This window comes from Schistocerca gregaria, chromosome 3 (assembly GCF_023897955.1).
Source record: "Schistocerca gregaria isolate iqSchGreg1 chromosome 3, iqSchGreg1.2, whole genome shotgun sequence".
Taxonomy (NCBI): domain Eukaryota; kingdom Metazoa; phylum Arthropoda; class Insecta; order Orthoptera; family Acrididae; genus Schistocerca; species Schistocerca gregaria.
Window position 1 is genome coordinate 395,350,556 of NC_064922.1, and position 17,306 is coordinate 395,367,861.

At 39.7% G+C, this 17,306-nt stretch overlaps 1 protein-coding gene across 2 annotated transcripts in view; it reads left to right on the forward strand.

Moving 5' to 3' along the window:
- The window catches only part of LOC126354353 (aminopeptidase N-like), a 143,217-nt gene that overhangs the window by 92,700 nt on the left and 33,211 nt on the right, over positions 1-17,306 (forward strand). For both annotated transcript variants that reach the window (XM_050003929.1, XM_050003928.1), the window contains one exon: positions 7,652-7,914. In XM_050003929.1, coding sequence (XP_049859886.1) covers positions 7,652-7,914 — 263 coding nt within the window. The remainder of the gene's footprint in view (positions 1-7,651; positions 7,915-17,306) is intronic.

The window sequence follows — 17,306 nt, forward strand, 5'->3', positions numbered from 1 at the left end:
ACTCCACATTTTTTGCCCAGTGACATACCTTGTCTCATTGCACTTCGTTGACAAATTTCAGTTTATAATTACCATGAAGAAACACTATGAAAGAATAACGGGGCCAAAAGGGAGCAACGTAAACTTACATGAAAGAAAATTAATCCTCTGGAGTGTTAAAATTAATAGTAACGTCAGACGCTTACAGAATGAAATAAAGTGAGGAGTGTATAGTCGCATTCAGATTGTCCGTGGATGTAGTTCAGAGGACCGTCCGCCTTCCGCTTTGTCTTATATGGGCCCCAAGTGCGATGTAATGAAATGGTAAAAGCTGTTCATTTCAATCTGGCGTACAAAATAACATTCTTGGCAGATCGTGATAGATTCTGTGATTGCATTTTATGTCGCATAGGTTTATCAGTAGTGACTGACGTCTGAATTTATATGGAACTGCGGTAAAGGGATAACCGTGAGATACCATTACCGCCGAAGTTTCCCGGGTCTTGGCAAAATAAAAAAAGTGTCTTCATTGTTAGTAGGAATTTATCCCGGTGATCAACGGCCATCCTCCCAGTCACATCTGCGAACGGACACCCCAGGTGGGGTCACCTCAAACGCACGTTCGTAACACTACTGCACGGAAGAGATCCTTTGTCAGTGGTGTTCGCAAAGTTACTGTCATGGTGGGCAAAGACGCAAGAACAGTGGATCGCAGAAGGCTCGGAGTTCCTTATTCCGTCTCACTTACCGAGTTCCTCGTTGTGCCTGAAGCACACCTTGTGTCATGTGAGCTGTCGACCTAAGAATTCGTCCCGAAAAGACTGTACGAACCAGCAGTGGTACAGGGTGGAAGAAATTCTGTGATGTTATAAAGTCTCACTGATGAGCACTTATATTGAGTGAGTGGCTCTATATGTTTCCAAAAACACCTTGAGTTTGTCTTTATATGTATGAGTGACTGTGTGTGCTCTGTTGTGTTGAATACCTACACCGTTGGTTTGATACAGGGAGATGTGTGAAACTGCTTTCACACTATACGCTTCCGTTGTTGTAGCGATCTGCTCCAGCTGCTGCAGACGCTCTTCTGAAGCTGAAAGTGTTTATCAAAGTTGCGGAGAAATATTCGTCTGGGCTCTGTTGCATAGCAATCAGAGTTGCTTTCAGTTCTTAGAAGTGTCCAACATTGGTGCATTTAAATGATCCGTAAAATTACTCATTTTCCGAAGCAAACATCAAACTATTTAATTAGAACTGAATGTTCCTGTGGGAAATGTTCTAAAGCTGGTATTCAGTAATAGATCATAATTGAAGTATACCTCAGTTGTGGAATAAACACATGCCTTCTTGAAATGAACAATCTTTTATTGACTTTTGTGTCAATGAAATTCATCTCGTAACATTACTTATCTGTTCACTGGCCTATGGTTCAAATGGCTCTGAGCACTATGGGACTTAACATCTGAGGTCATCAGTCCCCAAGAACTCAGAACTACTTAAACCTAACTAACCTAAGGACATCACACACATCCATGCCCGAGGCAGGATTCGAACCTGCGACCGTAGCGGTCGCGCGGTTCCAGACAGTAGCGCCCAGAACCGCTCGGCCACACCGGCCGGCCACTGGCCTATATACATATATATAATACAATTTCCTTCAAAATCTCGCAATGGCGTCGATTTATACTTCACAAGAATGAAACCTCCTAATGAATTACTCCTTAACAAGCACACAAACTTCCTACACTAAGAATAATTATCTGAGCGCTAGCCGCCACAAAATAATAAAGAATATCTTTGTCGCTCTCTCTAGCACCGTCACGTCAAGTCATGGTGCTTTCTCTTGTATTGCATGATACATCATAATGTACTGGGTACGTTATCATTACATAGAAACGAAACCTGTGGTTAAAGCGATAGATACTATGAATCAGAACAACTACAGCGAATTAGAATTAATGAACGTGTGAATATGATCGCAACATATACATTTGAAGATTCTGCCTTGAGTAAAAGACTGTTTCTAGTTTTGCTCTCATCACACACATATATTTCGATGTAATAGTGTCATCAGTGGATATCTGTTTATTGAGTTTTACAGCCATTTTATATTTCGTGTCACTATCTACATTTCTACAGTACAGTTGATATTTCAAAACAGCAATTCGTGGTGGTAGTCATTTCCAAGTCGTCAAAATTCTATATACTACATTGACAGCACACATTTTCATTGCTTTTGATGCATTCAGTCGTTCTCTCATCCTGTTTTCCGTATTCTGGCTGTATGGGTGAAAAGAGGAAAATAAGACACTGTGTTTTGCTCAAGGCAGACTCTACACATCGTACTTATTGTTCAATCAAACAGGAACCCAGATAGTGACTCCTAGTAATGAAAAATCACGTCAAAATCAACACGATCGTAATTATACCTGTCCAGAATTGAAATTAGCAGTTCTGGTGTTCGTCGCTCTATGACTGATTACGTTCAGAAGTCATCCAACATCTAGAAAAATCCATCAGGTGACAGGATATGATCTCCGCTGAAAATCTCTTTGATTTGCTGGAACAACACCTTAGGTATGGTGCTGACCTCCTTTGGTTGTTGAAACAAGACTCTTGGAAATTGGCATCTTCTTCAAGTAGAACGTTGTTCAGTGCGTACCACGTAGCATTTCAAATGTTATCAAGGCTTATAGAGTTGTTATACAGTGTCAGAGGAGACTAATGTGTCAGTGGGTGAGCTTATTTCATACGTGTTTTAGAAAGACACATGACCATGACCGCGCTACTACGCCCCCTACAATCACTACCCATGAGTTCATCGAACGTCTTTAATTATTCCGGAAGAGTGACGACACACTAGTAGATTGCAGATGTCCAATGTTCAAGTACCTCACTGTTTGTGAGACGGCATCCTGATACATCCAGTCTACAACATTAGACGACACAAATAGCACATATCCTTATGGGAGGCGCAGAGTCGTCAGTCTGCCTTCGACAGAATATGCGTAATAGTACGTTTTTCATTAACACTAGCCTACAATCAACAGCAGTTTATACATCCGAATGGTGTCTGTTCTGTTGTACACATGCGACTGAACAGACTCCACTCAGATACACACATTTCTTAGAAACAGGGTAATGCATCTCGACGTTTGTTCCAGAGCGGATGCACAAATACTGTCCGAACTCCTAGCGGGATCAGAATTTGCGAGTAGAGAGTTTAATGGACGTCCGATCAATCGACCGGAGTGCCGAATTGGTTAAGACAGTTGCTCGTGAGACGCGGTAAATCGGGTTTCGTGTCCCAGTCCGTCACAATTTTTTTACTTTCGCCACTGCATTATCAGAGTGCCCTGTGCAGCTAACCGTCACGATTTCCCACCAATTCTTTTCCTTTTCTGCCCCTTCCTGCAATTGATTTTTACAATCTGCAGTTTATCGAGTGACATCTCTAACAGCTGTGGACAAGTTTCTTGGAATACAACTGTGCAATTCACCATTGAACCACAAAATTTCACATTTAGCCTGAGAGAATATAATATTGTAATCATATTGAACCTTCTACTGCAGTCCAAACACATTTTTCTTATAAAACTTTGTGTATTCATTGTAATACAGTCGCATAACCCCTCAGCTTGCGTGCTCTTTTTCATTGTCGAAACTTGTCATCGTTGCTTAACTTTATTTCAGACAGTTCATATCGGATCAGAATCGAATATTCGGCCACCGTCTGAGGTCACTATTTCTTACGAACTTAACGAAACGGATATTTTGTATCACCCGGCTGCAGGGTCAAGCACTTTGAATGTGTGTAAGAATATCTTTAATTATATACGGTATAGTATGAGCTCAATAGTTCGTTCAAACTTGAATCCTATTTTTATTATGACTAGAATTTTGTTCAAACTATTCTGTCAGAAGCGATTTTTCACTGCATTAATACACATTTACGTCTCCTCACAAAATCTCCTGTAGCTCTTCTGAGGAAGTCTGGGTGTATTTTATAGCTATGTGAGCAGCTACTCCGTCTCTTGTTATTGCTTTCTTCCTGTAGTCGCGCGTTCATTCATTCCCAACGGAAAGCATCTAAAGAAAGTATAATCCAATGAAGGTCCTGTTAATTTCCATCGTTTTGGGAACGTTATATTAGAATATCTGTAGTCAGAATGTCTTCAGTCTCTTAGCCAAAGAACCTCTTCCAATAATAGGGTCAACTTACTTTACTTAAAGACTGTCGGACGGAGTAACTGGCCGCTATCAATTTGTCGATCTTACCGTACCACCTTGCACGAAAGCAGTACTTAGCTGTTTTCCAGTAAAAAAAATTAAAAATTGTTTTCAAAAATAAAAAGGTCATTCCTTTCCTTTTACATCTATTTCTTAAATCATCTTATTTCTTATTTTTAACGACGTAGAAACAGTTCATTTCCTTACGCTTGTAGGTTTTGAGCTTCATTAGAATTCTGCTTCTTTTCTATATACAATGGTCATTTCAAAAGTCCAGCACACGGCCGCTGCTTGACCGTTACGATAGCGTAATGAAGTTGAAATCCATGCAAGTTGTGAGCAAGACTTTAGGCTTGATGGTCGTATATGTGTTTGCTGGTTAGAGTGCTGTACCGTGAATAATTCAGTTTCAATATGGAAGCTTGACGCAAGTCAGGTCGGATTACACGTAGTGACCAGCGCTCCTGCATCAAAGGGGCTTCGAGGGAGGTGTTGTGGGAATAGTGTAGTGGATCGTAGCACAATATCGCGATAGTCCTCCTTATTTCGTGATGGTTAGGTACCACTGAGGGCAACCCAAGAAGTGGAAGATCATCAATTACAGCTCTCAGGTTTTTGTTAATGACATTTTGAGACACTATCGAAGAAAAATATGTGAGGAAATTGTGTATGAGGCCAGAATGTCTGTCACTTCAGTTTACAGAATCATAACGGAAAAGTTAAAGATGAGGAAAGTTGCTGCCAGATGGGTTCCGCATGATCTGAGAGCAGAAAGCAGGTCGCAAAAGAATCGGAGGATAATTGCTTCAACGTTATCAAGCACAAGGAGAACAGTTTCTGAAAAGAATTGATGAAACCTGAAAACGAGACTCATAGCCCCACCCCAAAAGTTTCGCTGCTAGATATCAAATGTGATCTTTGCATATAACATGAATGGAGTAACAGGCACAAATAGAGAGCCCCGGAGGACGCCTATAACAGGCGCGTACTACAAGCTGTTTCTGCAAAATCTTAAAGAAGGCCTGTCATGGCTACAGCTGGTGCCTCATTTTGTACGATAATGCAAGACCGCGTACTGCGTACCAGTGTGAGAATGGGAAATGCTTCTGCGCCCACCACACAGTCCTGAGATGAGCCAACCAGACTTATTTGTTTCCCAAAATTAAGTGGAAAACGCTTTGATACAATTGATGAAGCTTTCAGAGAGGTGGCCCGAGTAACCAGACATCTGAGCAGCGAAGGTGCCCTATCCGGAATACAAAAAGTTTCCAAAGCGTTTGTCATAAACAATTATGGCGATTATATTGAAGGCCTGTAATGGTATTATGTAAAATGAATTATTTTCTTCAATCCTATCTTACAATATACAGAAATTCTGAAATGACCCCCATATACTTGCAATATTGTTTCTATATACAAAATGACATGTCCCGACTGACTGACTCACTAACTCATCATCGCTCAGCCCAAACAACTAAGGACAGAAACTTGCAAAGGGCGTCGATCTTATACTGCAGGGGTCGTTTAGAAGGGATTTTTAGAAATTCCACTCCTAACGGGGTGAAATAGGAGATGAGAGGGTTTTTGAAAAATGTCGCTATTGAGGCAATATTTAAGCTAAACTTACGGAAATTGGTATTTGGTTTCTCGGTCAGAAATAAAGAAACGCTTATTTCAGTATTTTTGGAACTTTAACACCCATGGAGGTGAAATAGCGGATGAAAGTTTCTTTTCAAAATAAATAATTATTAAATAATTGCTAAAGTATTTTTAAAGCTACATCTATGAAAATTGGTATTCGACTAATCGGTTAGAAATAGAAAAATACGTGTTTCATTGCTTTTGGATATTCAGCTCGCTAAGGGATTGCAATAGGCGATGAAAAATTTAATGAATTTATTTCATCATAAAAACATTTTTGAAACTATATCTATGAAAATTTGAATTTGGCTCCTCTGTTAGAATTAAAAAGTACGTGTTTGATTGTTTTTGGAAATTCAATCCCTTAGTACTGCAAAAGCCTGCAGCTCGTGGTCTTGCGATAGTGTTCTTGCTTCCAAGGCGTGGGGTCCCGGGTTCGATTCCCGGCGGGGTCAGGAATTTTTCCTGCCTCGAGATGACCGAGTGTTGTTGTGTCATCATCATTATTCATCCTTATTACGGTCGGAGGAAGACAATTGCAAACCATCTCCGCTAGGACCTCGCCTAGTACAGTGGTGCGTGTCTCCCGTACCGTCCCCTACGCTCCTCGGAGTATGGGACCTCATCATCATCAGAGGCTGAAAATCTTTCGTTACATTTTAAAAAAATTAAGCTAAATCTATGAAAACTGGTATTTCACTTCTAGGTTAGATATAAATAAATATATCTTACGCGATGAAAGTTTCTATTGGAATTTAATTACAAGAACGCAAAAGGCACGATTAACAAAAACCTAACACTCTAGCTACCAGAATCGCGTTTTGGTTAGTCTAACATTCGGAAAAAATGGCCTTAATCAGAGTGAAGAGTAGATGGTGCCGCAATTTGTGAACAGAATAAAAACAAGGAGAAATAGGGGAGGCAACTCCAAATGATTTATCGCTTGTGCGGAAAAGTTCTCCAATGAGCCACAGAGTGATGTGGCGCAGTGGTTAGCACACTGGACTCGCATTCGGGAGGACGACGACTAAAACTCGTGCCCGACCATCCAAATTTACGTTTCTCATTATTTCACTAAAGCGCTCTAGGCAAATACCGCGATGGTTCCTCTGAAAGGGCACGGACGATTTATTTACCTATTCTTGACACAGTCCGAGCTTGTGCTCCGTCGCTAATGATCTCGATGTCGACGGGTCGTTAAATCCAACCTTCCTCCCTTCCTCGAACCGGCTTTGGTTATGGGAGAGAAATAAGAAAATACATTTGGTTTTCACAGCAAACAAAAGGAAAATATTTGGCAAGAACATTGCCTACAAATGGTAATGTTTCAGGTTCGTGTCACGATCCGGCGCACAGTTTTAATCGTCGACAGAGTTTCAAAATAGGGCATACTCCGTTGCGTGGTGAAAGATCCAGTGTTTAATTGTTTATTGATGATTGGAACTTCCATCTTTTACAAGTTTCTGCAGCTGCATCGTTAAAGGAGATTGGCAAACTGCAAGAAAATAGAATTTTTTTCGGAGAGTACTATACTGTGGAGATTATTCCGAATCTAAAATTATTTTCGTCAATTTTCGGACAATTCATGTCAATGGCTAAGACATGTTGGTATTTCCCATTATTATTAACAGCATAAGATTTGGTTTTGAAAGATTTTGATTAAACTAATTACCTATTTAACATGTTACTTATTCAAATGATTTCCATGACATTTTGAACCTGTTTTATCTGCGCAGCATTTTTGTATCTCCAGCAACACTGCAATATTTTCTGTTTATGGTTTTCACTTTCAGTGTGTGCACAGGGTTTTACAGGGTGCAGTACGACGACGAAAACTGGGAGCTCCTGAGGGAACAACTTCTTACCGACCACGAGGCAATCCCAGCGGTGAACCGCGCGCAACTCATGGACGACGCGCTTTCTCTGGTGCTGAACGACCAGATGTCGATGGAGACCTTCCTCAGCCTGACGTCCTACCTGGAGCGCGAGTGCGACTACATAGCCTGGCTCGAAGGCGACTACGTCTTTACGTTCTTCTATTCTATGTTGGACACAAATGACTTCTACGTAAGTAGCATTTCTCGCAAGGGAAAAAAGTCCCACGTTCATGTGTCAAGTCGGACCAAGATCAATAAGCGAGGATTCAGTGGCTCAGGAATATCTCTCGTTTCTAGAGGCTTCTCATTTATCCGATTTCTCACTTAGAGGGATTCATAAGTGGCTTGAAGAAGTACCTTCCCTGACTAATAGAGGTTTTCCTTAATCCTGATTTACCTGTTACATATCTACGGGAGATTTAAAAATCGTGGGAAACAGTATAAGGCATGCGTGTGAAATTAAAATATTATACGAGTAATAACTTATAACGTTAAAACTAAAGAACCTCTCAGCATATTTCTTACTTTTTGATATTTTAAATATCTTTTCAAACTTATACCATATATGATCAAAACTTGATTAGCCAGTATCGGTTGAAAATTCAGAAACTCTGTAGACAGCTTCAGAGACTGACACTATCTTGTCTTACCTCGCTAAAACACTGACGCTGTGCAGAGAAACGATAACACGTGTTTATTTGTCTCAACTTTCAAGAGACTCGCAACCTATTGCGTTTCACGACATATGTACAAATAGGCAAACATTCAGTTTATCCTAATTCTTGAGCATTTAATGAGCTACGTATACCTGCTCGTGCATACAATGTGAATAGCGTAATATGTCAACGCGAAAAGTATGTGCAGTCGTTTAAGACATTGTAATTCTGCGTTGCCCAGATTAATCTTAAGAAAATCAGTGATAACCGACGTGCAGTCTCTCGTTATTTTAATTACTACACATCAGCTTCGACTTACCCTTTTATTTTAATAAATCCTCATAGCAATATCACATACCAATTTATTAGCTTTTAAGTCTACGAAATCCATTTAGCAGTTTCGGAGAAATTGTGTTTTAGAGTTCAAGGTTTCTCAGCTTTCAGTATCAAACTGATCGCTACCTTAAGTGGAAGTCCACGATTTCATACTAAAACCAGGAATGCATCGAAGGACGAATCGATATTCTGTACTCAAGCGACTCCAACATAAGACTGGTAAATGCATGGCTGTATTCTGCAAGTATAGTATATGTGTGCTAAATAGTTTGAAAAGAAAATCTTTGACAAAAAGGAGAAATTAAATATGCTGTTTTATTAGGGCAGGACGAACGCAAAAAGCACAGTAATGAAATGACATTCGAAACAGAAATCCTGGTCTTTATACTGTTATTTTCCGAAACTACTCACTGGATTTTGTTCTCTAAAACATCGTTAAATTCGTCTCAACGAGATATGCAAAACTACCAGCCAACATTACAGTCCAATCTGTAAAATGAAGTTTTGGTATATTCAATTACAAAAGTCTCTTCTCCATCATTGGATTCAAGTTCCGCCTTTTATGCAAAACACTGTTTTTTTCTTGTTACCTAAACGTGTTTAGTCGTCTCTGTGCCATCATCAGTGGATTTTCTTTATTGACATATTGGATTTCACATCATAGGCTATAGTTTTGCAGGAGCATCTGTATGGTGTCTTTCACTGACAGCTTATCATGTTTTGTTGTGAGTGATCCTTCTCCTTTCGCGTTCTGTGGGCACTGCATACACATGTTACATGTACTTTGTGTAATTTCGTTTATACAAACGCCTCTTTGATTCGCAAAACGTGGTGTACTCGATGTTGTAAGGAGGAAAACTTTTTTCGATGTAGTAGGAACCAGTTTTCAGGAGCAATGAGTACAGCTTTGGAGAGTCCAGGTGTCGTTCATGTAAGATTCTCAAAAGAAATATTTCGCATGTCTTCAGTTCTCGTGCAACACACTGGCTAATTTAGCAAAATCCTATGCTCTCGTGTTTAACACTTCCTCTACATCTTTACACAGAATAAGTGGGTTTCTCGTAGGCAGCTATTTACGTACATACACGAATGTATAGCGACGATGTTCCCATCGCTACGGAAACAGCTCTTCATAACTGCATTCCATCGTCCTATCTTCCTCCATATCGTATATAACTAGAAACATACAGCATCAGTCTTTTCGGACATCTACAGCAAACGCAAGCGGTAAACAACTGAAGTCTCAGGCAAACTGGCATTTAATTGTATTGCAAACCGTGGGTATCTTTACAACAGCGGCACGTATCGTATTACAGGTATCCTACTGGTGCGGAGGTATTTTTAGTGCAATACAACCACAAACTGATCCTTGGGTAACAACCACTAAAAGAAAGAACTATTGCAAGCAACAGTTCCTTGTAGCAAAACAATCATGATCCACATCCGGGAGTTTTGGCGGTAGAGTTCGGCTCACCACACGTCAGATGTAGGTGGGCGTCAACAAAATATTTTCGCATTCAGAGGGGAAAATCAGAGTTTGAAGTATCCCGTAAAGGTCTCGCAGCAAAGATGATGAAGTTTGGTTTGTGGGCCGCTCAACTGCGCGGTCATCAGCCGATCAGCGCCCGTACAAAGTCCCAAGTATTACGCAATCCAATCTTTTCACACAGTCCAATCTAGCCACTGTCACGAATAATGATGATGATGAAATGATGAGGACAACACAAACACCCAGTTCCCGGGCAGAGAAAAATCCCTAACGCGGCCGGGAAACGAACCCGGGACCACGTCATCCAGCGGCAGCAACGCTAGCCACTAGACCATGAGCCGCGCACCTCTCGCCTCAACTAAATACGCCTTTGATTTAACGATTGCCACTCCAACTCGTGTGACTTACCCGTGACACTTTTTCCTCTACTTACCGATAATACAAATAGAGCTACCCCTCTTTGATCTTTTTCTGTGCCCTTCGTCTATCCCATCTGATAAAGATCCCATACTGCACAGCATTTTTAGCAGAGGACGGACACGTGTAGTGTAGGCAGTCTCTTTAGTGAATTTGTTACATCGTCTAAGTGTTCTAGCATTAATACACAGAATTAACTGGTACGAATTGTATGCGTCGCATTGAATTCTGCCGATGGGAACATCTCCAGATTCATAGGGATGACACGTTTACTAATTTGATTTTATATATTCAGACGAGACTATATTCACGAACCATGGAAATGTTAATTTACATATCATGCATTACTGAGCAACTGAAAATCCATGTTGGCTGTGGCAAGTTGCACAGCAAAAAACGTGGTCGGTGAATTATGGTGTGGGATTCTGGAAGACAGAATTATAGGCCCTTACTTTATCGAAGGAAATCTTAATGGTAGGAAGTACACAACATTCCGGAAAGAAATATTAGGTCTGCTATTGGACGAAATAGCTTTAGGAACAAGAAAGAGAATGTGGTATTAACAGGATGGGTGTCCGGCACATTTTTTCGCTTATGGCTAGAAATGAGTTGCAGAGACCATTCCCAAATCGTTGGATTGGACGCAGAGGAAATGTGTCGTGGACGGCTCGTTCGCCAGACTTTACGCCTCTGGATATTTTTCTTGTGGAGATTCGTAAAAGGCATCGTTTATAAAGACGTTCCAACTACACCTGAAGATATGCGAGAGAGAATTGTCAGAGCATGTGCTTCGATAAGTGCCGATGTGATAAGGAATACCACTCAATGATGATAAGAAGATTGAAGCACTGCATTGATACCAATGGTCATCACTTCGAACACCTTCCGTTAAAGGACGTTCATGTCGCCTTTGTGACGTTCGTTGACATTCAAAGACCTTACTGTTACACTTGATTGGATTCGTCTCCATAACCGCAATCAGAAAATAAGTACCGAACTATAGCATCCCATGAAAAAAGTTGACATTCATACCTCTGAAGCGACCCTACCTAGCAACAAAAAACCAACGTCATATTATGGCCCCCGTTGCTCGATGCAACTTTTGTCCCACAAACTTTTCAGCTATCATACTTTAGGAGTTATTCTTGGTGGCAATAGTTCGTGACTCTCATTGTATGTTAAGTGAACGAACTGTCTTAAATTATCATAAATAAAGCTGGAACAGTTCAGACTATGGATAATATGTGGTATGTAGTTAAAGTTCTTATCATCATATAAATACAAAACTTTGTATTTTCTGCTTCCTTTATTGTTCGTTTCCCATTATGTACTGACGTCAGCCAAGACTCTTTCTGTCTTACATGGGACTATTTATACTTCATTTTATGTAACGCGAGTAAATTTCTGTTTGCATGAAATCGTTAACTAAATTTCATGAAATTTTTACTTATTTATTTATTTTTAATTTATTTATGCAATAATTTTACCTTGTAACAGACGTATCTTAATGTTCTCTCTTCCGAATAAAAAAGCACACATTTTGAGTTCTCTGTACTACTAATGTTACTTTAACTCTTATTAAGGACACTGCTAATAACAGCAAAATTAACGGCAATTACAGCAACACAGTAGTATTAACAAAGTCTTCTCCTACCTTGGATTAGATGCACTTTTCATTCCAAATAATCAGTAGTCAGGAGGTCATCCAGGATCTAGAACATCTCAGGCAAAAAGAATACACAATAAATATTTAGAATGAGAAACAGATAAGCCAATGTACCTTCCACAGATCCCAAATTAAATTACCGTCATGGATGTGGAATGCGTCGGAAAAATTTTAAACAGATTTTCATTTGAAAGATAATAAATACTAAATCGAAAAATAATTTTATACCAGTTATTTACATTGATCACATTACTGCACTGAATTTGCACATAAGTCAAATTGCACCATGTTGTTGTTGTGGTCATCAGTCTGAAGACTGGTTTATGCAGCTCTCCATGCTAATTTATCCTGCACAAGTCTCTTCTGAAACTTTTCTGAATTTACTTATTGTATTCATCTTTTGGTCTCATTGTGCGATTTTTACCCCCTACATTTCCCTCCAGTATTAAATTTGTGATCCGCTGATATATCAGAATGTTTCCTATCATCCAATCCCTTCTTCTTGTCATGCTGTGCCACAAATTTCTTTCCTCTTCAGTTCTATTCAGTATCTCCTCATTAGTTATGTAACGTGCCCATTTATTCTTCAACAGTCCTCTGTAGCATCAAATTTCAAAAGTTTCTATTCTTTTCTTGTCTAAACTGTTTATTGTCCACGTTTGACTTTCATACATGGCTACACTCCTTACTGATGAACGACTGGCTCAACAGACAGCTTAAGATGTTACTAAACTCAGAAGCTGAGTTTCCAATTTACTTTGTTGATTTTCATCATAACGACAATAATTTTTGATCTTACAGATTTTTCGTGGACATTGTTTCTATTTGGGTAGTGAGGGTCATATTCATGATAGAACTTACGTTTAATGACAGGTCTGTGGTACCCCAAGGTGGCATCTACTAAATCTGACAACCCTTTCTTTTCCGTAACAACTATAAGATGCTTGTTAAAAAGTTTTGCAACACTGTACACATCTGTTACCAATATATCATTTACTCTTAATACTATCTGCCTCTCTTCATGTCTGTTTCTACCACTCTTCTACTTCACTATACCTCATACTGTCTTTATTTTGTTTCTGATGTGATTATCTTTTCCTTGTAATGTATCTACCTTGAAATCTATATTACTAATATTTTTCAGTATATCTTACAACGCGCTATAACATCAATATCAGAGCTATTCTACTACATCTGCAAATCACATTTAAGTGACTGGCAGATGGTGCATTGAACCACCTTCACGATTCTCTATTATTCCAATCTCATATAGCGCGCGAAAAGAACGAACACCTGTATCTTTCCGTACGAGCTCTGATTTCACTTATTTTATCATGAGCTGTGATTTCACTTATTTTATCATAGTAATCGTTTCTACCTATGTGAGTCGGCGCCAACACAATATTTTCGCATTCAGAGCAGAAATCTGGTGACTGGAATTTCGTGAGAAGATTCCTCCCCGACGGAAAACGCCTTTGTTTTAATGCCGTCCATCCCAAATCCTGTATCATTTCAGTGACACTCCATCCCATATTTCGCGATAATACAAAACGTGCTGCTCTTCTTTGAACTTTTTCGATATACTCCGTCAATCCTACCTGGTAAGGATCCCACATCGAGCAGCAGTATTCTAAAAGAGGACGGATAAGCGTAGTGAAGGCAGTCTCCTTAACAGATCTGTTACAGTTTCTAAATGTCCTGCCGATAAAACTAAATCTTTGGTTAACCTTCCCCACAACATTCTCTATGTGTTCCTTTCAATTACATTTGTTAGTAATTGTAATTCCTGGGTATTTAGTTGAATTTACGGCCTTTAGATTTGCCTGATTTATCGTGTAACCGAAGTTTAACGGATTACTTTTAACACTCATGTGTGTGAGCTCAGTTTTTCTTTATTTAGGGTTAATTGCCAATTTTCGCACCATACAGATGTCTTTTCTAAATCGTTTTGATCTTCTGGAAACTTTATATTCGATAAACGACAGCGTCATCTGCAAACAACCCAAGACGGCTGCTCAGATTGTCTCCCAAAGCGTTTATATTGATAAGAAACAGCAAAGGTCCTGTAACACTATCTTGGAGAGCGCCAGACATCACTTCTGTTTTACTCGACGACTTTCCGTCAATTACTACGAACTGTGACCTCTCTGATAGGAAATCACGAATCCAGTTACATAACTGAGATGATATTCTATAAGCACGAAATTTAACTGCATGCCGCTTGTGTGGTGCAGTGTCAAAAGCTTTCCGGAAATCCAGAAATACGGAATCGATCTGAAATCCTATGAGAATAGCACTCAACACATCCTATGAAGAAAGAGCAAGTTGTATTTCACAGGAACCATATTTTCTAAACCCATGTTGATTGTGTGTCAATAGACCGTTTTATTCGAGGTAATTCATAATGTTCGCACACAATATATGTTCCAAAACCCTGCTGCATAATGACGTTAATAAAATGGGCCTGTAATTCAATGGATTACTCCTACTACCTTTCTTGAATATTGGTGTGACCTGTGCAACTTTCCAGTCTTTGGGTACGGATCTTTCGTCGAGCGAACGGTTGTATATGATTGTTAAGTATAGAGCTAATGGATCACATACTCTGAAAGGAACCTAATTGGTATACAGTCTGAACCAGAAGAATTGCTTTTATTAAGTGATTTAAGTTTCTTCACTACTTCGAGGATATCTACTTCTACGTTACTCATGTTGGCAGCTGTTCCTGATTCGAACTCCGGAATATTCACTTCGTCTTCTTTTGTGAAAGCATTTCATAAGTAAGTGTTTATGATGATGATGATGATGATGATGTTTGGTTTGTGGGGCGCTCAACTGCGCGGTCATCAGCGGTAGTACAAAGTCCCAATTTTTATACAGTACGTTTATTATTCACAATCCAATCCAGCCACTGTCACAAACGGTGATGATGCAATACAGAAAAGTAGTTTATTAATTTCACTTCTTAGTTCTCGAATATTTTGGTGCAATACAGATAGCTGGTATTTCAGAATGACTGGGTTAAAATTGGGTGGAAATAAAATTTCTGCTGAATGCTGCAAATTTTTTGCAACGTGCAGTTCGTGCTGATGCAATATTCCAGAATTGTGTTAGTTGGTTTCTTTCTCAAACTGAAGATTTGTTTCAATCTTAACCTCTTTTAAAACTTGAATTCTTTCTGTCCTGCCTATCCTGAAAAGGGCGCAGTTCTGATTCCTACAGCCACTGATATTTTGTCACTAGCATTTGAGAAATCAACAACAGCTATTGCAGCGATACTAAGAGTCTCAAAAATTGGTCAGAGTTAATCGCGCCCAGTACGACAGAAGAAAAATGGCAAAGAAAGCAGAAGATGAACAAAGTGATAAGGAGACAGTCTAACGAGCTCACTTTATCGGTGGCCGAGCGGTTCTAGCCGCTTCAGTCCGGAACCACGCGGCTGCTACGGTCGCAGGTTCGAATCCTGCCTCGGGCATGGAAGTGTGTGATGCCCGTAGGTTAGTTAGGTTTACGTAGTTCTACGTCTAGGGGACTTATGACATCAGATGTTAAGTCCCATAATGCTTAGAGCCATTTTTTTGGTCTCACTTTCTAAGAACCTAGCGAACAAATTACAGTACCGAAAAGTCGCATAGCCTGCTTCATAGCGTCATCATGGATAAGCTGAGTCGGATTTATTTTTGTAGTCAAGTCTGTTCCTAACTTGAAGTCGAACATAGGTCAGCCTAATGCCCAGATGTCATAACCTTTTAGGCCCGATATTTAAATAAGGCTAAAGGTCACCGGTTAGACATTACAGTAAAAAAAATAAATAAAAAAAACACGTATGAGGGAACAAGACAGATTCAAGAACTGAGCTCTACGGGATTTGAATTGCAGTTCTTTTCTTGATATTCCACAGTCAACGTATTTTTTCCTGTATTCATGTAGCTGTTAAAACACGTTAGTTCAGTAATTAAGAAAATTATTTTTTTTATTTTTATAAGGAGAATTTCGAAGTCAAACAGTACTGAATGGCTTGCACATCCATCCCCCATCTAGTCTTAAGGCTCTCTCTACTCCGACAGTTTAATCTGTAATGGAACGTCATAAGACCTTAGCGTAATACGCACAATAAGGAAATACCCCTATGATTCGCACCCCTTTCCAGATGCTTGTATGTAAATTGCTATTTCCTAAGAATGGAACAGTTTCCGTTTTGTTAATGAAGTGTTTAACGTAGTGACTGGAAACGGCGTAGTCAGAACTAGTAACTTACATCAGTTTTCTTCGGGTGACAGTAAAATTTAAAAAAGAAGAAAGTAGAATTTTAAAAAAAAGCAGTTACCAATGTGAAATTTTACTTATAATGTTTGCTTCACGTTACTTTGATGTTTCTAATATTGCGGACAGAGCGGTGCAATTTCGATTACACACAAAAATCTATCGGCAAACATTTCTAACTCTGAAGTACAAATACGCATAGCAGTTTCTGGTAGTGCTAAGTCACAGCGAGTACTGCGCTTAATATATCCTTGGCCAGTCAGACACGTTTGTGTGACTAATGAAACCACATTAGTTGTATCGCCATAAACCACCACTTTTTACTTTCAGTTTCGTGTTACAGAATGATTACAAGACTAACTTTTAGCAATACTGAGCATAAATACATATCATTTTAGTATCTCAATGAAACACTTCTATTTTACCACAACGATTTCAGAGGCAATCGATGTGAACCCCATGTCTATTGTGACAGTCAACAGGTAGCTGCATTTTAGCAAATCCCTCTCACGTGACGCAGTGCTATAGACGTCTGTGGTAACGGAGATTCGCATTTCTGGCAATGTCGCCGGAAGTGCAGTATTGTAAAATTTGCCGTCCAAGAAAGGCTTCAGGAGGAAATCACACACTGAGAGACACATCGTGCGAAATGGCCACCAGGTGTCATCTGTGGGCAGTGCACGACCAACTTATTGATCCGTTGGATGGCGTCTTTGCCACTCTTGCTCGAACCAATGACGTGGAAGGCCAGTACC